The sequence below is a fragment of the Microcebus murinus genome, chromosome 13 (genome assembly GCF_040939455.1).
Source record: "Microcebus murinus isolate Inina chromosome 13, M.murinus_Inina_mat1.0, whole genome shotgun sequence".
NCBI lineage: Eukaryota > Metazoa > Chordata > Mammalia > Primates > Cheirogaleidae > Microcebus > Microcebus murinus.
The window spans coordinates 60,589,340-60,611,100 of record NC_134116.1 but is presented as its reverse complement, the minus strand read 5'-3'; the positions used below and the strand labels follow the sequence as shown (position 1 = coordinate 60,611,100).

At 41.9% G+C, this 21,761-nt stretch overlaps 1 protein-coding gene across 2 annotated transcripts; it reads right to left on the bottom strand.

Annotated features, from left to right (window-relative positions):
- Window positions 1–1,499: 1,499 nt before the first annotated feature.
- SLC25A30 (solute carrier family 25 member 30) lies at window positions 1,500–20,878 on the bottom strand. Of its 2 annotated transcripts, XM_012782727.2 has the most exons (10): window positions 20,762–20,878; window positions 15,240–15,361; window positions 13,505–13,652; window positions 11,472–11,566; window positions 9,741–9,826; window positions 8,035–8,130; window positions 7,162–7,286; window positions 4,734–4,872; window positions 3,758–3,838; window positions 1,500–2,819 (listed from the first exon to the last, which is right to left on the bottom strand). In XM_012782727.2, exons 2-10 carry the CDS (start codon window positions 15,301–15,303, stop codon window positions 2,778–2,780), a joined length of 876 nt encoding a protein of 291 aa, XP_012638181.1. In that variant the 5' UTR covers window positions 15,304–15,361; window positions 20,762–20,878; the 3' UTR covers window positions 1,500–2,777. The 2 variants fall into 2 exon arrangements, with proteins under 2 accessions (XP_012638181.1, XP_012638182.1); XM_012782728.3 differs by lacking the exon at window positions 20,762–20,878 and having other exon boundaries at window positions 15,154–15,258.
- Between the last annotated feature and the right edge of the window lie 883 nt (window positions 20,879–21,761).

The window sequence follows — 21,761 nt, the reverse complement described above, 5'->3', positions numbered from 1 at the left end:
TCATCAGGGTATGAACATGTACATATAATTTGAATAACTTGGTAGTAATGAAGATTGTCTGACATTCACTCTTTACACAGTCTTCAGAATGAACTTGCTTCAACTGTTTTAGAAATTATATATACTCTTGAAAAAAGTAAATGTTTTCCACATTTAAAAAAAAAAAGAGTGGTTCATAAAAAGCAATCGTTACAAGAACTCCAAAATGAAAGCCTCTCTATACATGTCCTTATCACATCAGTGGAATGTTTTTTGTAAAAAAAAATCTCTAACGGGTGGTTCAGTGCCAGGAGGGATGCCTGAATGAGTTCAGGGGTCCTCTACTGCCATCTAGCGTCACCCAGGGAGAGGTGGACTTGATTCATCTGAGTCTTTAAGCTGTTAACAACTAACCCTTCTTTCTTCCTCTCTTTTTAATGACTTTGTCTTAGCTTTTACTTTTGGAAATAAAATTCTGCTGCACAAAGGAAACATCAATAAAGAAGGCAAGGTCAAAATGGCTTGGAGGAAAAATTGCCCCATCCACAAGAAAAACTTGCATTCCTTCTAGTCTCTCTCAACAAAGGAAAGAGCCCCAGGGGCTGGGCAAACTGCGAATACTGTAGAAGTAATTTGACTAGGAGCCCCAGTTAGTATGTATTTAATGTCCTTCTCAAAGGGTAGAACTGAAGGAATCCAAGTAAATAGATTCATTTTCCTGGGGCTGCCTTCCAGAAGCTTAAAGCTCTCTGGGGCTCTCTTTTGTTTTCTAAAGAACAGATGATAACAATAAAGAAGAGGGAGAATGATTTATCATGTCTTTAGAAGGAAAAAGCAAAATAGTATACACCTCTTATCAGAATAGACAAACAGATATACTACAGAAATCATTTTTAAAATTTCAAACAGGTGGCCGGGCGCGGTGGCTCACGCCTGTAATCCTAGCACTTTGGGAGGCCGAGGCGGGCGGATTGCTCAAGGTCAGGAGTTCGAAACCAGCCTGAGCGAGACCCCGTCTCTACCAAAAATAGAAATAAATTAATTGGCCAACTAAAAAATATATATACAAAAAAATTAGCTGGGCATGGTGGTGCGTGCCTGTAGTCCCAGCTACTTGGGAGGCTGAGGCAGTAGGATCGCTGAGCCCAGGAGTTTGAGGTTGCTGTGAGCCAGGCTGACGCCACGGCACTCACTCTAGCCTGGGCAACAAAGTGAGACTCTGTCTCAAAAAAAAAAATTTCAAACAGGTATTTTTCCATCCAAACTAACTAGGAAGTCCAAGACAGGAAATATTTTAATGAATATAACTAAAGTAAAAACTGGAAATCTGGAAAAACCAATTCTTCCTCTTTATTTTTTTTTTTATTTTCTTGGTTTTATCACCTGCTGAATTCTTCCTCTTTAATTCACTAGCGACATTTTACTAAGGAAAATATATTAAACATTGTTCTTTCTTTAACACAGCCTTTAACAAAGGGCTTCACACATGATTACGATGAGAAACCCACAATACAACTCTCTTCTACACACACAGACTGTTTATTGAGAAATCATAGCTGTATGACAGCACGATGTAAACACACTTACCTTTTAAGTCACATGGCAGCTACTATCTTTTCTTCACTTGACCCTTTATAACAACAGATTAAGTTGTTATCGCCATTTTACAGATTAGGAAATAAACTTTGCTAAAAATCATAGAGCTAGGCCAGGCACAGCGGCTCATGCCTGTAATGTAGCACTTTGGGAGACCTAGGTGGTAGGATCGCTTGAGCCCAGGAGTTCGAGACCAGCGTGAGCAACATAGTGAGATCCCAACTCTACAAAGAAAAAAAAAAAAGAGAAAAACTGGCCAGGTGTTGTGTCACATGCCTATAGTCCCAGCTACTCAGGAGGCTGAGGCAGGAGGATTGCTTGACCCCAGGAATTTGAGGTTGCAGTGAGCTATGATGACACCATTGCATACCAGCCTGGTCAATAGAGCAAAACCCTGTCAAAAAAAAAAAAAAAAAACCCAAAGAACAAAAAGCACAGAGCTAATAACTAACATTACTTAAGTCAGAATACAAGCTGCTTGAAAATACTTCCCACCAGTACAAACCTTATAATCTTCAAAGCCAACACATAACATCACCATGAATTTATATATCGATACAGTGTAACAATTCCTCACAAAGGTCAAGTCTTCAAAGACTTACTATCACTTATTATAAGTGAAAGATCCTGCTGAAATAGGAAATTACAAAGCAGTGCAATATTCCAAGGATCTATTTCCTGCACTGTTTACACCTGGGGTTGAAAAGTCCAGGTTTCTACTCGTGATATTTCTTCCACTGACAAGATGCAAACGTTCCCAGAAGTTCAGGAACAATAATACCCTCTTGGAGACTCCGTTCCATGGTTCCGATGAGCTTCTTTAGAGCAGTCTGATATCTTCAGCTACGAGCTGGGATAGATCAGGGCTACTGTCCAGATTTTCTTGCAAGTTTTCTTTAGCAAGAAACATGCATTTCATATATTATCCTATATTATCTTTGATGTCAAAGGGTGGTAAAGGCTAGTAAAGGCTAGCCTACTGGTAAAGGCTAGAGTTTGGATGTTACAGTGTGCCATTAAATGTTCGATGAAGAGCATCCAATGCCAACACACAGCAATCTGAACTACCCCAGTCTCCATGTGTTGCTCACACCCCGGAATCTGTGATGAGCCAAGCAGTGAGAAGCAGAGTGAAACACAGGAAGCTTTACTGTTTCAGAAGTTAGCATTTTCAGAGGGATGTCTCATGCAGCCTTGTCTTGTCACAAATCCAATTTCTTCAACTGTTCATAAGTCACAAAGAACTGTAGTTATGGGTTAAGAAAGTGCCATCTTGACAACTCCAATGCATAAAACCAGACTTATAAATATCTCACCTACTAACAAACATGGACCCATGCCATGGACACAATTTTAAATAAGAGTGACTCCATTCTTAACTACCTCAAAATATCTCCCTGTAAGCATTCCCAAGGTCAGCTTGGAACAGAAAGATCACAGCTGAGACATATAATAAATGCCTTACATCAAACCCTTTGGCGATGACACCCACACGGATTAGCTTTTGTGACTCTGCTATGATGGGAAGACTTTCCAGAACAGTAAACTTCTGCGTGAGAGAGACAGTTGGCAAGCCCTGGCGGCACTCCTCTTGAGTTTCCACCAGGCAGCCTTCCTTGGGAGGGAGGAGCAGATAAACAGTAACAAGAGGATGGCAAAACCAACATTCCGACTTCATATTCTGCTCATTTGTGTCTAATGAACTACTGCTCCTTCCCTGCCTCCCACTCCAGCATGCAGGGATGGTGCTGATCAGCCCAGTGATTCTGGAGCTAATTCCTGTTTATCTTCAGGTACTCACTAAAATAAGCATCCTTCCCAAGGGTGGCTGGGCTGTAAAGTCAGCCCTTGTCTCTCTCTCTAAAATCATAACTACCCTCAGCTTCTAGAAGAAAGTTTGACAAAATTTTTATTGGTATCATTACCTTTTGGTAACATCATCATTAAACTAAGAGTCATATTAGTTAAAAAAAAAAAAAAAAAAAACAACTATGATCCATAGGGTCTAGCACAGAGACTCTACATTTCCTAAAACAGAAACTGAGTAGTTATTTCTTAGTATTAGAGGAACTCAGAAGAATAAGAACCTACTTCTAAATTATAATTAATACCATGATAGTTTATACAAACAGTATTCTTTAGCTACATCTTTTTTCAGATCTACCACAACAGAAAAGGATACAATGATATTCCAAGGACCAAGTCTCAACCAATTTGGCCAAAACCCTTTATATAGAGCAAAAAACCCTTCATTCTTCCATGTCTGTTAAAAGGAAGGAAAAAAAAAAGAGTCAACTTCCAACTTTCTAATTATGTTAAATACATTAATAATTAGCAGCCAGACTGATCTATTTTTCTTAAAAATAAAATCGTGTTTGGAATGATTATCTTAAGAAATCGTTGCCCTCTTTGTTCTTTAAAGTGTTCTGCATAAGGAGAACACACCAAAGAACCCCACACAAAGGGCTGAATAAACCCATACAAGGCAGATGTACAAGAGTTGAATGAATAAGAAATTAGATTTAATTCCAATTAGGGTCTTTTGTTTCCATGCTGTTTGGGCTCCTAAATAGGTCAGAAAAGAAGCAATGGGGTAAAGATGTCATTCAGAGCACCAGTTATTTTCTAAGTTGGTGGGTGGATAAATATGATAAGTTAATGCGCTAGCATCATGCTGAAGAATAGGAGCCACAAAAAGTGGTCCCTAATCTTGGGCTCCTGGCAATCTAGTAGGGGAGACAGGTGAAAACTTTCATTCACTCCTATACAGTAGGTCTAATTATTTAAGCTGAGAATTATAGTAATATTGATGTGTTCCTTTGAAAGAGATGTCTGGATGAGGGATAGTTATTCCAGTTTGACTCGATAGGAAGAAGGTATATTTTTGAAGGAGACACAGTTCTATTATGATCATAGGAAACAGTACTATTTTCTCACCCTTTACAGCAGAAAAGAGATACAAAGAAATGAACTTTCATTTCTCAATATTCATGTAGATATTATATTTATAAAAGTTAACCTGTACTGTATATATACATCTTAGGGGTTTAGAGCACCCTTCACCTTAGTTTTAATAGCTCTCATAATTTAGTTACTACAGACTTAGGTAAAAAAAAAAAAAATATGTAATTCACAACCCTGCAGACATTTATTCTTACCTGTAACAAGCAATCCAGGGTTCCTGTGTAGCCAGAGCACCTGCCATCTCGAAGGACTCTCTGATTCATCATACGTGTTCTCACAACATCAACAGGGTTTGAGGCCAGGGCCCCCGCCAGACCACAGGTGAAGCTTGAGCTATGAAGAAGGCATCATTGGAAAAAAAAGTTAATCACCACTGAGCTGTAACAACCACTATCAAAGGCAGAAAACAGCCTTCTCCCAAAACTATGTTAAAGTAGCATGCAGCAACATGAAATGTGCCAAGAACAAGGTCCGTACCTAGAGAGCTGCCAAACATCAGCACTGATTATACTGGCTTATAAATATCAGCCACAGCTAAGAATACCTTTCGGGTTCTGGAATATCAGAGAATCATATAACATAAAGGAACATCCTCCAAAGATGATCTATTCTACCTATTTAACTAAAAGTAGGCATCAGAGTACTTCTAGCCATATCATAATCATATGGTTCCTTAAGGTCAAAGAAAAAGATCTGGCTGGGTATGGTGGCTCACACCTATAATCCTAGCACTCTAGGAGGCTGAGGCAGAAGGAGTGCTTGAGCTCAGGAGTTCAAGACCAACCTGAGAAAGAGTGAGACCCTGTCTCTATTTTTTTTTTTTTTTTTTTTTTTTTTTGAGACAGAGTCTCACTCTGTTGCTGGGGCTAGAGTGCAGTGGCATCAGCCTAGCTCACAGCAACCTCAAACTCCTGGGCTCAAGCGATCCTTCTGCCTCAGCCTCCCGAGTAGCTGGGACTACAGGCATGTGCCACCATGCCCAGCTAATTATTTTTCTACATATTTTTAGTTGGCCAATTAATTTCTTTCTATTTTTTAGTAGATACGGGGTCCTGCTCTTGCTCAGGCTGGCTTTGAACTCCTGACCTTGAGCGATCCTCCAGCCTCAGCCTCCCAGAGTGCTAGGATTACAAGCGTGAGCCACATGCCTGGTCCCCGGAGACCCTGTCTTTATTAAAAATAGAAATAAATTAGCCAGGCGTGTGGCATACACCTGTAGTTACAGCTACTCGGGAGGCTGAGGCAGAAGGATCACTTGAGCACAGGAGTTGGAGGTTGCAGTGAACTACAGTGATGCCACTGCACTCCACCTAGGGTGAAAGAGTGAGAAGGGAAGGGGAAGGGGAAGGGAAAGGGGAAGGGGAAGGGGAAGGGGAAGGGGAAGGGGAAGGGGAAGGGGAAGGGGAAGGGGAAGGGGAAGGGGAAAGGAAAGGAAAGGAAAGGAAAGGAAAGGAAAGGAAAGGAAAGGAAAGGAAAGGAAAGGAAAGGAAAGGAAAGGAAAGGAAAGGAAAGGAAAGGAAAGGAAAGAGCTCTCCTTTCTATAATGCCCACAAGCTGGGCGCGGTGGCTCATGCCTGTAATCCTAGCACTTTGGGAGGCTGAGGCGGGTGGATTGCTCAAGGTCAGGAGTTCAAAACCAGCCTGAGCGAGACCCCATCTCTACCAAAAATAGAAAGAAATTAATTGACCAACTAAAAAAATATATACAAAAAATTAGCCGGGCATGGTGGCGCATGCCTCTAGTCCCAGCTACTCGGGAGGCTGAGGCAGAAGGATCGCTGAGCCCAGGAGTTTGAGGTTGCTGTGAGCCAGGCTGACGCCACGGCACTCACTCTAGCCTGGGCAACAAGTGAGACTCTGTCTCAAAAAAATAAAAATAAAAATAAAAAATAAAAAAAATATAATGCCCACTAGGGGTCCTAGGTTATATTATACTTTCAGTCTCACAAGACTACCACCGACCTAGGTTGGTATCAGTTAACTCAGAGCAAGGTTTCTCAACCTCAGCACTATTAACATTTCAACCGGATCATTCTTTGTTGTGGAGGTGGTGTGTCCCCGTGCACTCTAAAGAGATTTAACTGCATCCCTAGCCTCTACCCAACCCACTATGTGCCAGTAGTACTCCCCCTGGTTGTGACAATCACAACAGTCTCCATATATCGCCCAACAATGGATTAAATAAACTATGCTATATCCATATCATGTGATAATCTGCAGCTATTAAAAATAAAGTCTGTAAAAAAAAAAAAAAATAAATAAAGTCTGTAAGTACTGACATGGAAAGATATTTGGAATATATTGCTAAATTTTAAAAAGCAAACATGAGAAAGCAAAGCATGAGCTTATTTGTGTAATAAAATACACATTTGTATACACACAGAAAATGCCTAGAAGGTACATAACAAACTGTTAACAGCTACCTGATGCTGCCTTATAGCTCTACCTGCATAGAGCAATAAGGACTTTCACTCTCTTCTGCTTCACTTCTGTAATTTTTCAAATATTAGAATAATACTTTTATAATAAACTTTCTTGAAAATTTCTATAAATTGGTACCAAATTTTCACCCTGAACTCATGCATAGCTAAAATATTAATTTTTAAAAATCCATAAACATACAGAAAGTGGGTATATACAGTGTCTCCCATCAGGCCCGAGAGAATCAGATGCTTCTTGGTGAAGTCATAGACCGGCAGCTCCACGCCAACAACAATAGCAGCCCTCTGAGCAGTAAGGGATACACCCTGGATAAAAATATTAATGATAATCAAAATGATTCTGATATGCCTCTGTAGAACGGCCTTGCAAATTTGCAAAGGTTCTACTCCACAAACTATGACCAATTTTTATGTTTTCCTGCTGGTAGCTAGAAATGTAGAGTAACAGAGAGGGAAAGGCCACAAGGCAAGAGCTCAAAAGCTCCGAAATCTAACTCTGATGCTGGCACGAACTGTGCAACCTCAGGCAAGACGGTGGCCAGGACAAGTCACCTCTCAGAGCTTCAGGTTTCCTTGTACGTGCTGAAGGATCATACTGGATGATCTTTAGGGTCGATTTTATGAACTGACAAGTCATTAGAATAGTAGGAACTAGCACTCCACACCAGCGCTCGCCTAGTAACACGGACTTCACTTAAGAGCCAGGAAACCATATAGATCAAAACACCCAATGATCTGTTTTCCGTAAGAATTAGGGGGGTGGGGAAAAAAAGCAATCAAACAAGAAAAATGCTCAAACTTAACTTCACAGAACTCTTTATATATAAATTATTCAAAAAGTACTTTAAAATCATGGCATATGCCTTACATTCCCATTTTACAGATAGGGAAATTAAGGAAGAAGATATTTTCACAGGCAGAAGATGCTACTCTTCTTTCTTCCCATACTCCATTATGCCACTTGGATTAAAATAAAGTGATGGAAATAGGAAAAATAAATTCAAAAAAGGAAAAAAGAACGAAATGAGCCAGTTGGATTATTCTTCAAGCTTACCTTCCACAGTCCTCTTGTTCCCTCCTGCTGATAAATGTTAATGAAGTTGCCTATCATGCCTCCTTGAATGGTGCTGCTTTGTGCTTGCATCCGAATCTAGAGATTAAAGACCAACATGAGAAGGAAACTAGTACATCCCCCACCAATGTACACCTCTGAAAATCATTCAGTCTCTTGCTTAATAACCATTAACAGAAAACAATTATAATATAAATATTACTATGATGCTACTTTAGAATGTCCTCAGTACACTGAAAATGTATAAAGATCGGTTCTTAGTAACTCTGAAATAGCCAAAAAAGCATCTAGCAGAGTTCCAAGAGCCCTATGTATAGCAATTAGTATCAAAAAAGAAATTAACTTTTTCAAAAAAGTCTTTCCAGAAAATAGCATATTTTCCTATAGGTTAATATGTAGGAAAGAGAGTAAATGATGGTAATTTCAAAGATTTAATATAATGAATGAGAGTTATCCAATGTACTTGGCAGCACTAAGCATGGGCAGGCATAATTCTTAATTTAGTTGCTCCAAGCCTCTATTTCCAATCAGCTGAACCAAAAGGTATGCAGACGAGCTGGCCACGAGCTGGCCACATGACACCCGTTACACTCTGTTACACTTGAACTTACTAGTGAAATCCGCATGACCGCAATTCTAACACAAACAAAACATTTGATGTAGCCCTTTGCATTTTTAATAAGGAAAAAGGATTGCTCACCAAAAAATTAGTTCCTTATTTTTGCTTAGGTAGCAAATATATTACTACTAACTTCTAAAGGAAACTGTTATTGCTACAATAACATGGGAAAATAAATCAAGATATAGGAACTGCCTTCCCATAAGCCCTGAAATACATTTAAGAAATTAATAGGAGTATGGATATTTTTCTCTAGCTCTCTTATCCCAACAAAGTGTAAACTCATGGCAAAAGTACCTTGTATTTCTTCATCACACATGCTGAACCTTCACTATAGTGCATACATTATCTGTAGTGTAGCCAACACACTGCATACAATTTTTATGCTTGTCAGAATCCCCTATTAGACAGAAAGCTCTCTGAGCAAAGGCTCCTTTGCCTTACTCATTTTTTTAATCTAAGCACATAGTACTCCAATTGGTACAGGATAGAAACATAGAATACTCGTTAAATAATGGGGGGTGGGGGGGAAGGAGAGGGAAAGTAGAAGATGAATACTGTGAGAGGGTTCAAACAGGAACTCATGCCTAATTTTTATTTTATTTAATTAGTTATTCCCTTGTCTTATTCCAAAACAGATTTAAGGAGGCTGTATCCTTAGTATTCTCAATAAATCATCTAATGTGTTATATCTAATTGTGGTAAGTAAATATTTTCATTTGTATTTCCTGCAATGAAATTAATGGATAAGAAGATGCACTCAGAAAGTCATTAATGAGCAACCTAGATTTGTGTAAAACTTACAGCCCATCTATATTTAATGAACCAATGAAACAAAGAAGATTTTCAATGAAAAAAGAAATTCAAATGCATCCATGCTTAGCTCATCTGTATCAGTGAGAAATCCACTTAGTGGATACTTTAAAGTTAAATTATTCATGGCACTTACACTATAAACAGATTCATGTGTACAGAGCATATGGTATATTCACAGATTTTCATCACCTGAATGCTATTCTCAATAAGAAAATGTGGCCTGTGTCTATAAGATATAGGTACCACAACTTACTTTCAAAACATCAGTTGGATTAGCAATGGTTGAGGATATGACTCCAGAGAGAATTCCACATATGACATTTATGGGTAAGGTTTCATCTGTAAACAATGACATATTATTATTTGTCTTTTCATATATACAAAGTTCTTCCTGTAACTCAAATACAGGTATAACTCATTTACACAATACTTGCTTGCCTTAAGATAAATTTATGCTTCATGCACTAAGTAATTCTAAAAGGATTGGGAATTTTACTGGCTAAGAGATTTTGCTTAGCAAAATTTCTTTTTTTGTTTTTCTTTTGAGACAGAGTCTCGCTTTGTTGCGCAGGCTAGAGTGAGTGCCGTGGCGTCAGCCTAGCTCACAGCAACCTCAAACTCCTGGGCCCAAGCAATCCTTCTGCCTCAGCCCTCCCAAGCAGCTGGGACTACAGGCATGCGCCACCATGCCCGGATAATTTTTTCTATATATATTAGTTGGCCAATTAATTTCTTTCTATTTATAGTAGAGATGGGGTCTCACTCTTGCTCAGACTGGTTTCAAACTCCTGACCTCGAGCAATCCGCCCGCCTCAGCCTCCCAGAGTGCTAGGATAACAGGCATGAGCCACCAGCCTGGCCAGCAAAATTTCTTATCTAAAAAGGAATGTGAATCATCCTGCCAAGTGATCTACCAATTCGCTTTCATGTGTAAATGCAGACCAGCATAATTAAGATGAGATGTGTTCCTTAGGGGAATATAAAAGATATATTCCTATGAGATAACATGGAGACTAATTTGGCATAGAAAAGTTTTTAAAGCACATCCTGTGAGTTTAGTTTGAAATATACTAAAGTATTTCCAAAACATCTTAGCTCTTATTCTCACAAAACAGCAATAGGTGCCCATCTGTTGTAAAAAAGAAATAGTTCCATGGATCAAAACAAAGTCACAGAACCAACCAAAGTATCAGAACTCCAAGTTCTTCTTTTATTTATCTTTTTTGTCTTTTTTTATTATACCATATTTTTACTGTAAGAACTCCAAGTTCTTAATACTAAGAAATGTATTCACTACTTTCCTGAAAAATAGGTGACAATTCATCTGCTTTTAGAAAATTTTAAGTTGTATAGAAATGGTAACAACATATCCTCTAGTCTAGGCATTTTGGAGCTAAAACCACTAATTAAAGTGTTCATAGAGGCCAGACGCGGTGGCTCATGCCTGTAATCCTAGCACTCTGGGAGGCTGAGGCAGGCGGATTGCTCAAGGTCAGGAGTTCAAAACCAGCCTGAGCAAGAGCGAGACCCCGTCTCTACTATAAATAGAAAGAAATTAATTGGCCAACTAATATATACAGAAAAAATTAGCCGGGCATGGTAGCACATGCCTGTAGTCCCAGCTACTCGGGAGGCTGAGGCAGGAGGATCCCTTGAGCCCAGGAGTTTGAGGTTGCTGTGAGCGAGGCTGATGACACGGCACTCACTCTAGCCTGGGCAACAAAGTAAGACTCTGTCCCCCCAAAAAAATAAAATAAAATAAAAGTGTTCGTAGAGATGGTTCCTTTTCACTGTTACTCCTTTCAGTCCAGCTGATAACTGACTTGCTTTAAGCACAATTCATTTAGTCTTTATATCCATCCAGAGTTCTCCCTAGCAGTAGTAAAGTCACAAATACGCTGAAGAAAATCTGCTCTAAAACCACTTTAATAAAAAGATAAACAACCCACCCCCATCCACGGTGGAAAACAGATTCCCCACTCACCTTCCGGCCGTTCAACGAATAATCTCTTCAGGCTCTGGTAAGTGCCTATCTTGATGGTGCCATAGGACGCCTGGCGTAACATCGCGGGGGCAATCCTGTCAAGCCATGTATAAAAGGACAAAGGCAATCTAAAAATCACTTAACATCCTCTAAAAGATCCGCACGGAATGCCTTCCATAATCAAACTACACACTCTGAAATGATTTCTTAAAATTCAAAATCCAACAAAAGTATAGGTGGGTTCAGCTGAATTTGTGCAAATTACTAGCTCACTAAGCGAACGCTCAGCTCCTAATATTTACCTTCAAGGAAAATGTACATGAACACGGAGTTCCATTTGCCCATTTGTGTTAAAATGCAAGACCTTTCCTTTCTCAGTACAAAGCGCCTGGTGACATCTGGCCTCAGCTAGGTATACCGTACACATCTGCAATCCTTCCACTACTGGCTGGAGCTCATCTCCTACCTCCTCGGGGGCCAGTTCTTTCCTCTCCCTAAAAGTCTGCCCACCATAATACTGAAATGAATTCGAGACAGTCTCAGGAAAAACAAGCCTCCCACACTACATCACGCTGAATTACTTGCAGTTGCTAGAATAAGCCATGCTCTCCAGCACATACCACTGGCTCGGGATGAATACAGTTCTCGCCCAGCTTCACCTGGCTCACTCCCCTTGCTCCTTCAAGATCTGATCTGGTGGCTCCCCCCACCCCACCCCACCCCGTCTGAGACTGACGCCCTCTCTACCACGCTCTAGACTAATCACACTCCACACTGATCCTGCTTACATGTCTGCAGTGCCCCCAACAACAGCTCCTGCAGGACAGTGCCACTACTGATCCCATTTGTCCAGATCATTCTTGCCCTTCTCTGTGTCCCAAGATGCTGCCACCTACGGCTTGCATCACCTGGGCTCCCTTGCTAGCTGGCTTCCAGGTGGGTTCAGCCATAGGAGAGGGGAGGGAGGGAAGAAAAAGAATAGAGGATTTCTTCCCCTCCCTGGGCACTACCAAAGCATCTTTCTCGACAACCACTATCCTCTCTTTCAAGTCGCCTGCCCTAGCAGTGGGCTCTGATCACACTAACCCTGCCCTGGCCCCTGTGGTCCTAGGGTTGGGACCAATTCTCACTGTGCTTTGAGTTTCTGGGTTTCTCAGTGTCTACCATTCATGTGCTCCCTTAACTCTTCACAGCCCCTTTGCTTGAGGTCTCTTCACTTAAACTATCTGAGTCAATTCTATCTTTTTTTTTTTTTTTGAGACAGAGTCTTGTTTTGTTGCCCAGGCTAGAGTGATTGCTGTGGCATCAGCCTAGCTCACAGCAACCTCAAACTCCTGGGCTCAAGCAATCCTACTGCCTCAGCCTCCCAAGTAGCTGGGAGTACAGGCATGCACAACCATGCCCAGCTAATTTTTTCTATACATATTAGTTGGCCAATTAATTTCTTTCTATTTATAGTAGAGATGGGGTCTCGATCTTGCTCAGGCTAGTTTCGAACTCCTGACCTCGAGCAATCCGCCCGCCTCGGGCTCCCAGAGTGCCCGAGTCAATTCTATTTCCTGCAGGGACTCCAGCAGACACAAAAGCAGGGCCTGGTCTGACTCACTTTCCCATCCAGCATCCACAGAACACTGTTCGTGAAATGCTGAATCAGTGAAAAGTAGTTCACTACAGCTCTTACCCACACTAGAGCATTGTCAATACAGCAAAAACCTTGATAATTCAGAATAGCTAAGGGAAAGGGGCTATTTTCAAAGAGTAAAAAAGGGAATAACAAGATCTTTTTAAACAAAAATAACTTGTATTGTGGTCTCGACCTGGATATAATAAAAAATGTAGTTTCACCGAAACATTTGCTACAGAAAATATACATCCAGAAAATAAAGTTAAAATTTAAAGTGGAAAATTTACCATGCTAACTACTCTTTCAAATATATCTCAAACTTTTCTTTTTGCTCTGTGAAGTCTCAGCCTGAAGTCTATCCACTTGAAAGGTTCAACAGCGACACGGACATGCACAATGGGCCACTCACCCCGAATACAGCGCTCTCAGCCCTTCTTCTCTGCCTATCCTCACCAGCGCGTGCAACATTCCTCGATACCTAATTTCTTTAAAGTTGGCATCGTTCGTCTGGCCTTGAATCTGGAGCCGGGTCTTGGTTAAATCAATTGGAAATGTACCTTAAAATTTTAAAGACAGAAATATTTCACTTCATAAAAAGAAATTCTGCTCAACAAAGGATGCATAGTGTTATATTATGTAAACATAAGGTAAATTAAGAGACAGATTAAGAAATGAATGGCAGGCATTTTGCCATCTTTTTTCTATCTTAAAAAAACTGAGGCCGGGCGCGGTGGCTCACGCCTGTAATCCTAGCTCTTGGGAGGCCGAGGCGGGCGGATTGCTCAAGGTCAGGAGTTCAAAACCAGCCTGAGCAAGAGCGAGACCCCGTCTCTACTATAAATAGAAAGAACTTAATTGGCCAACTGATATATATATATATAAAAAATTAGCCGGGCATGGTGGCGCATGCCTGTAGTCCCAGCTACTCGGGAGGCTGAGGCAGGAGGATCGCTCGAGCCCAGGAGTTTGAGGTTGCTGTGAGCTAGGCTGACGCCACGGCACTCACTCTAGCCTGGACAACAAAGCGAGACTCTGTCTCAAAAAAAAAAAACAAAAAAAAACTGAGCAACTAAAAGATTAACAACCCCCCAAAAAATGCATAAATATATTTTCTTTTCTTAACATTTTTATTTATACCTCATCTTATTCTACATAGGATCCGAGTAGGCTGCAGTGCTGGACAAAGCAGGTGCATGGAATGATGTACACAAACAGGAAAGCCATTTAAAAACGTTAACTGTTGTGTACGTATGTGAAAGCCAAAACTGGATTTGATGTGAATGAAGAGAGGTAAAAAAAGTTCATTTCCAAAGGGGTTCCCCTAAGTGCGGACACTTAGGAAGGAGAGTTTTATAGCCTAAGATTAAATCTAATAAAGCAGGTAAATGTGTTTAATATAGTATCTAATTGTCCACCCAAATAATATATCAAACCCATCCTTAGACAGTAATCTTGACTCACTGTGTCAATGGGAAAGCTCACTTGCAAAGAGAACCTGAGCCCCCAGGCAGGTGGCAACTGTGTCTCACCGCCTGGCCCGGCCCTCCCTGGCTCCTCAGGGGCAGTGTCTGTCCTGGACCCAGCAACTGAGCCCTTGACATGATGAAATAAATGTCCAGCCCAGTGCGGGGTGCTCAGCAGCTGCTCAACCAATATTGGTTGAATGAATGATTCCAGAGAATAAACAACACAGAACAAACAGGACCTGGTGTGGAAGGCAACTGATGCACCAGGCACAAATGGGATGATGTGTGGAATTAGGAAGTGACAGAATCATGACAGTCTATCCAATCTTGCCTGAATCAGGCAAGACCCTTGCACTTCTCAAACCTCTTTAGACCAAATGGGTTAACAGTGGCAAAAGGGGGAAAGGACACAGAAAATAGGCACAGCTGCAATCCAAACATGGGTCATAAAACTTCTGTTGGGTCAACAGGCTCAACTTTCTCCCCACTAAACCTTGAACCCTGAACTGCTAATAAGTAGCCAAAACGACGGTTTTGTCTTAGAAACATTCCCAAAAGAAGAAAGTTTTGGATCCTGAGATGAGTGTCTCACAATCTCGCATCCCGCACTTGAATCACATCAAACGCCACCACGTCGAAACGCAGCGGGCAGGGCGACGCCAGCAGCCGGCTCCTTACCGCACTCGGCGGTGATGGAGGCCAGCCCCCCGTACACGAACGGCTGCCAGTTGAGGGCCGACATTCTCGCGCCGTCTCTTCTCCTTCGCTTCACAGAAGCATCGCCTCCAGCAGGCTTTTCCCTGGACACAAGAGTTAAGCCGTTTCAAAGCTGGAACTTCTCACACAGGCAGTCTCTGTTCTCAACTCCCCCTGGGACTTACAGGGAGAGCGAGCGCCACCAGGTGGCAGCACTGAAACCCCCTGCGACAGTTCCTAAGAGGCACCTCGCCTCAGTAAGGCAGAGCACCCCTGTCTCAACTCCAGCCCAGCAATGTCTAATCTCACTTTATCAAGGGCCTTAATTTTTACTCAGGAACCAAGAAGCAATCAGCTTATACCTTGATGTGTGTGTATGTACGCAGTGTAGTGCGGCGGAGGCTGTTTTCTGGGTAGTCTATTTTATCTTAAATCTGTTCTTTATGCAGTATTTGCTATTTGTTGGCCACTGTGTTAGTGAGTCCCTACAGAGGTATCGCATTCCCCAGGTGCACTGGGGCAGAAGAACGTTGCTAACCTGGTTCATGTGGTAAAATGACAATGACTTAAAATGACCACAAGCTACTTCTAGTCTACACTCGGTTAATGTCAGCTCACCTCTCTTAGCCGTATTTTGTTACTAGCTGGAAGGCAGCTTGGCGTGAAGGAACGAGGCAGACCGTGGGGTCAGACCCACATCACATCCTTCCTAGGGAAATTTTGTTTTTTAATCTCCAGTTTAGGATTTTTTTCTTCATCAACACCATCACCACCATGGAACCAATTAGGGGTAGAGCCTTTTATTCACAAAGCTAAATAAAATACCTAGCTGTCGGCCTATTGTGGGGATTAAATAGTATATATTTTAAAGCCACTCACAAATGTTGCCTCTCATCTTCCTTTCCTTCCTTAATAGGACCTTGCTAAAGCACCACATGTACTCACCAGAAAATTGGTATTAACTGATCAACACATAAGTGGACATATAGGAATAACATCTATTGGGTGTCGGGCAGGTGGAGGGGAGGGGATGGGTATATACATACATAATGAGTGCGATGTGCACCCACTAGGGGATGGACACGCTTGAAGCACTGACTCAAGGAGGGAGGGGAGCAAGGGAAATATATGTGACCTTAACATTTGTACCCCCATAATATGCTGGGGAAAAAAAGGACCTTGCTCATGGTGCCATCTACTTACTTTCATGTCACAGCCCACACCCAGGTCTTTCATTTTATATTCTGCAGTTGTATGTGATTCAAGTTGGTAAACCTGGCTCTGTGCCAGGAAACACATGCACATTGATACACTTGTGCATAGTATCAACTGTAACTATTGCTGGTTTAAGATAAAATTGCTAATTTATTAGAATCATTATTGGCATGCAGATATGTCCCATGTTTTTACTTTGCTTCAGCTTAGGAATTTCCCTAGTCCAGTTTTCTCAGGAGAGGCCTACTACAATTGCCCAGAATGTCAGTTCTCAACATAGGCCAAGGAGCTTGCTTAGGCTAAGAGAAAACACAAGGACCCCCAAGAGGATCTTGAATAAATCTACCAATAGTTATTCCTCATTTATGGATATTAACCAAATTAAAAATAGTAACAAATGAGTAAGGTAGAAGACTCCTTAAAAATAGAACTTGAGGCTGAGTGCAGTGGCTCACACCTGTAATCCTAGCACTCTGGGAGGCTGAAGTGGGAAGATCGCTTGAGGTCAGGAGTTCAAGACCAGCCTGAGTAAGAGCAAGATCTCAATTCTACTAAAAATAGAAAAAATTAGACGGGCATGGTGGCACATGCCTGTAGTCCCAGCTACTCAGGAGGCTTAGGCAGGAGGATCGCTTGAGCCCAGGAGTTTGAGGTTGCTGTGAAATAGGCTGATGCGATAACACTCTAGCCTGGGCAATAGAGCAAAACTCTATCTCAAAAAAAAAAAAACAAAAATAGAACTTAAAAACCATCATGTTTTTATGTATTTCAGTACCAAGGAGCAAACCCTGCCCCCAAAACTCCTCTCATCTCCCTATTATCCTTGAAAACATTTAATAATTTCTCTGTTGCACTAATTATTTGTCTTATTAAATTCAACTCATATAATAAACACTATAAGTTATAGACTGTAAGAACACATTCATAATAAATCCAATAATTTGTTTACTACCCAGTACTAACTTCCTTAACCCATTTTTGGACTTTACTGATTGCACGTGCCTATCGTCCCAGCTACTTAGGAAGCTGAGGTGAGAGGATCACTTGAACTCAGGAGTTTGAGACCAGCCTAGACAACATACAACATAGCAAGATCTCGTCTCAAAAAAAAGCAAAACAATAACTAACAGGGGCACGTGTGGAAGTACTATAACTAACAAAATATCCTATATAAATTATTTCAGTGGATCCCCTCAAATTTGGGCTAGGAGGACAAATATTAATATTCCCACAAATAAACTATGAAACCCAGTCTCATTATAGTTGATTCTTTTTTTTTTTTAATGTTTTGTAGAGACAAGGTCTCATTATGTTGCCCAGGCTGGTCTTGAACTCCTGGCTTCAAGTGATCCTCCCGCCTGGACCTCAAAATTTGCTGTGATTATAGGCATAAGCCATGGCACCATTCTGATTTTTCATTCTATTCATCTTCATTAGCAGTAATTTTTTTTCTACAATGAATATACATGTATGTGTATATTTGGAGATATACACACTATACATAGCACATCTTCCAAAATGTCAGCAAAAATTTAAGAAAAATAGGATTATAATTAATCTTTCAAAAGTTTTACTATAGTGCTATATGAACTCATGCTATCTCCCTAATTAATTTTCCAATTTTCTGCCACTACTTATATTTGTTTCCTAGTTTCGTTTTAATGAGATTTGGCTACTTTTTCCTCTATCACTTTTGATATTGAGTTTTTAGTTAATTAATTTAAAACTTAGAGGCTTATTGTGGAATTGCCTCTTCATAGTTTTGAATCACGTGGGATGAACCACATACCTGTAAGTTCCTATTCAGAGGTTTCTGCCAAAATAAACTTACCTTCCATAAATGAGTGTCCACTCCATCAGCATCTGGACTTTCTATTCAATTAAACCTGGACTTTCTATTCAATTACAATTTTTATTTCAAAATATTACAGGGGTATAAATGTTTTTGGTTACATAGATCACTTTTGTAATGCTTGAATGAGGGCCATAAGTGTGCCCATCACCCAGATAGTGTTCATTGTACCCATTAGGTAGGTTTTTGCCGATCCCCTCCACCCTGCTTGATTTCCACTGAGTTTTACTTCCCTCTGTGCACATGTATGCGCGTCTCAATTACAATTTTTGAAAGTTAGCTAGTTAGTGGGATTCTCTTTTCCTTTCCAAAGGCTAAAAGTAGATCCCTAAGCAGTTAATACTACTGGGCCTTCCCAAATTAATGTTCACTGAGTAAAAGAATAAATAATTTGGCTTAAATAAGAACCAGACAACCTCAGTAGTTGGACAAACATTCAAAAAGGTTCTAGTTAAGACTGGAATAGGTGAGTGTATGTCCAAGCTGTATTGGCCACAGCAAGCTGTGACAGGGCTTCAGGTATCTTAGGCTGAAATCTCTGTTCTGTAAACTAACCTATTACTTTGTTTTTGTGTTCTCTTTGGAGGGAGGTCTCCTCACACACATTCCTTAACTTCCAAGTATAGTTTTTTTGAAAATTGCAACTCTATCTACTGAAGTGCCAAGACTGACAAGCCAAGACAGTCAAAGATTAATGTGTCCTTATTAGTAGTTAATACCGTCTCAGCAGCATCTCGAGGAAGGGATTACAACTTCACAGAAATTCCCGAGTCAAGCAGTGGTTGTAGATCACTTCCCATTTTGCATTTCTCTTTCAGTCACACTCTCTAAGCCACAATAAAACCCAGGGATCACTTCTCTTTGCAGCATTATAAACACAATACTAACAACATCAGTTATAACTGATGTTGAATAACTGATCTCAGGCACTGCTATGCATTTCCCACACAAACGACTGTATTTAATCCTCTAAACCCTACGAAATAGGCATCATTGTCTACATTCCACAACTGAGGAAACACCACCTCAGCAAAGAAAAGCCACTTTTCCTAGTCACAGCTGCAGAATATTCAAATTAAGTTATCTCTGAAGGATCGCATGATCTTTCCTCTATGTACTTCTTTGCAGCCAAATGCTATTTTCCAACAGCTGTTAAAAAATATTGGCAGATGGAAGGGTAGGGAATTGCACATATTCAGAAAAAAATGTAGGGTTTTTTTTTTGCAGGGGAAATACACAATGGAAATGTCTGTACAAATGAAGAATTCCAAAGGATTCTCCCTACACCTAAGATGCATGCATGCTAAGTTACACATCCTCTCCATTACATTTTCTTACATGGTTACCTAGTATTTATTTTCTCCTGACCTCATTTGTGCCGCTGTAAAGAGAGGTAATTAAATACAGTATAATACTTGCTGCCAGTACCTCTGAAAGCTTTCCAAGTTCCTCTTATATAATCAATTCTCGGTAAGTCCTTTCAATTTTACTTGCTGTTCCCTTTTCAGTCTGCTATCTTAAACTGTACTCACGGTCCCTAAACGTCTGTGCTCTCATAAATCTTTGTTTCTTGCTGGACTGCCCTTTCGTGAACTTTTCCTAGTTCCTATTCTTTTTAAAGATGCAGAAGGAAAAAATAAGCTCATCGCAGACTCACAAAACGTGGGGTTTAAAAGGAACCTCAGAAATCATTTTCTCATTTCACATGAATTAACTGAGCCCAAGGCAGCGGCAAAGCCAAAACCGAAACGCCTGCCTTTCAACTTTCTCACTGCACCAGCAGGACGGATGTAGGATCCGCGCAGCAGTTCCGACACTGCTTTGCCATTCTTGCGCAGGAACAACGATGCTGATCATCGCAACTGCTTTGCATGAAATCACACCTAGAAAGACCTTAAAACCCAGAGCTACATTAACTCTGCGAGCGAATTCATTCACCCCGTCCCTGCAAAAGTTCCAATGAGGCGTGCCCTTTCCCAGAGTACGAGGCTGCGGGGGCTCAGGCTGCACCGTCTGAATGAAGCAACGAGTGGGAGGGATGCGCAGGCAGGAGAAGCAAGCCGCGGGGCAAGGTGCAAACGCCGAGACGGCAGAATGGGCTTCACGCGGGATCTTAGTGATGTTGGAACAGGGGCCGCCCAACCCCGACTACAGTGATCAGGGCCCGGCAGGACCCTCCGGACCCGAGGCGGCAGGAGCCCGAGGAGCGGGGCCCAGTCCCCAGTCGAGTCCGCAGGCGGGTCCCCGGAACCTCGCGCCCCACCGAGCCGGCCCTGCCCCGCACGCGAACCGGAGAGCAAGGCAGCCCCGAGCACGCCCGGCCGCGTCCAGGTTCTCCGGAGACCGCGCCCCCAGCGACATCGCCCGCCCCGGGCTCCGGGCGCCGCTGGGGAAAGGGGAGCGGACGCACGAGAGGAGGCGCCGGCCAGGCACTTACCAGGCGGCGGCTGCAGAGAGGCGCCCCGACTCCTCCAACCCGGATGGGGGCGGCCAGAGCAGGAGGCCGCGAGGGAGGTGGAAATAAAGCAGCCCGGTGCCGGGCCTGCCCCGGCGCATGCGCGCAGCCCTGTCCCGGCCCCGCCCGCGAGGCCCCGCCTACCTCCTCAGCTCCCATTGGTCGCTGCCGGCGCCAGCGACGCCCAGGCCACACCCCTGGCCTCCCAAGTTCTGGCCGCCGTAGTGCCGGTGCCCGCCCGAGTCCCTTTCGGGATCTTCCGCTCAAGCTGCCCGGCGTTCGGTGACTCCTCCTGCTGCCTCCAGTCCCTTCTCGGGGGTGAAAGAGAAACTCGCCGGGCGCACCGAGAGCCACGGGAAAGGCGCCTTCTCAGGGGAAAGGTTCTCTGTGTCCACGTGAACCTCCATAGTCGAAAGGAAGTAAACTTGCACTTATTTTTATACTCCAGCTTTTTAGGTTGAAAACGTACAAACCGACCAAAAAATTGACAGAACCGTACCACGAACAGCATAACCTTTACCCAGGTACGTTTTTAAATCATGAATTCATACTGATACCTCCAACTCAAAAATCCAACATCATAGGGTTCGTTCTAGCCTTCCCCTTTCCATACCCGTATCTCCCTTCTCCCACAATGAAAACTCTGGTTCCTGCCAGCATCGATGCATTTGCTCATTTATTCTATCCTACAGTTTACGCTAAATAGTTGAGACCATCAGCAACAAACCTTCTAAGTTCAAGATTTCTTTCTGCTTCTTTTTGTCTTTAGAATATATCCTTCTAAATGGTGTGCAGTGCAGTAAGGGAACTGTGTTCCCAAAGTTGCTTGAATTAATTTGCTTTTCAATGTGCTTATGTTATCAATTTGATATAGTATTAGATTTATCATTTTTATTTGCATCAATTTTGGCGTTTTATTTTTTCACCTCTTGTATGTAATTTAACTTTTTGGATGTGTGAGACATTCACATGGTTCAAAATC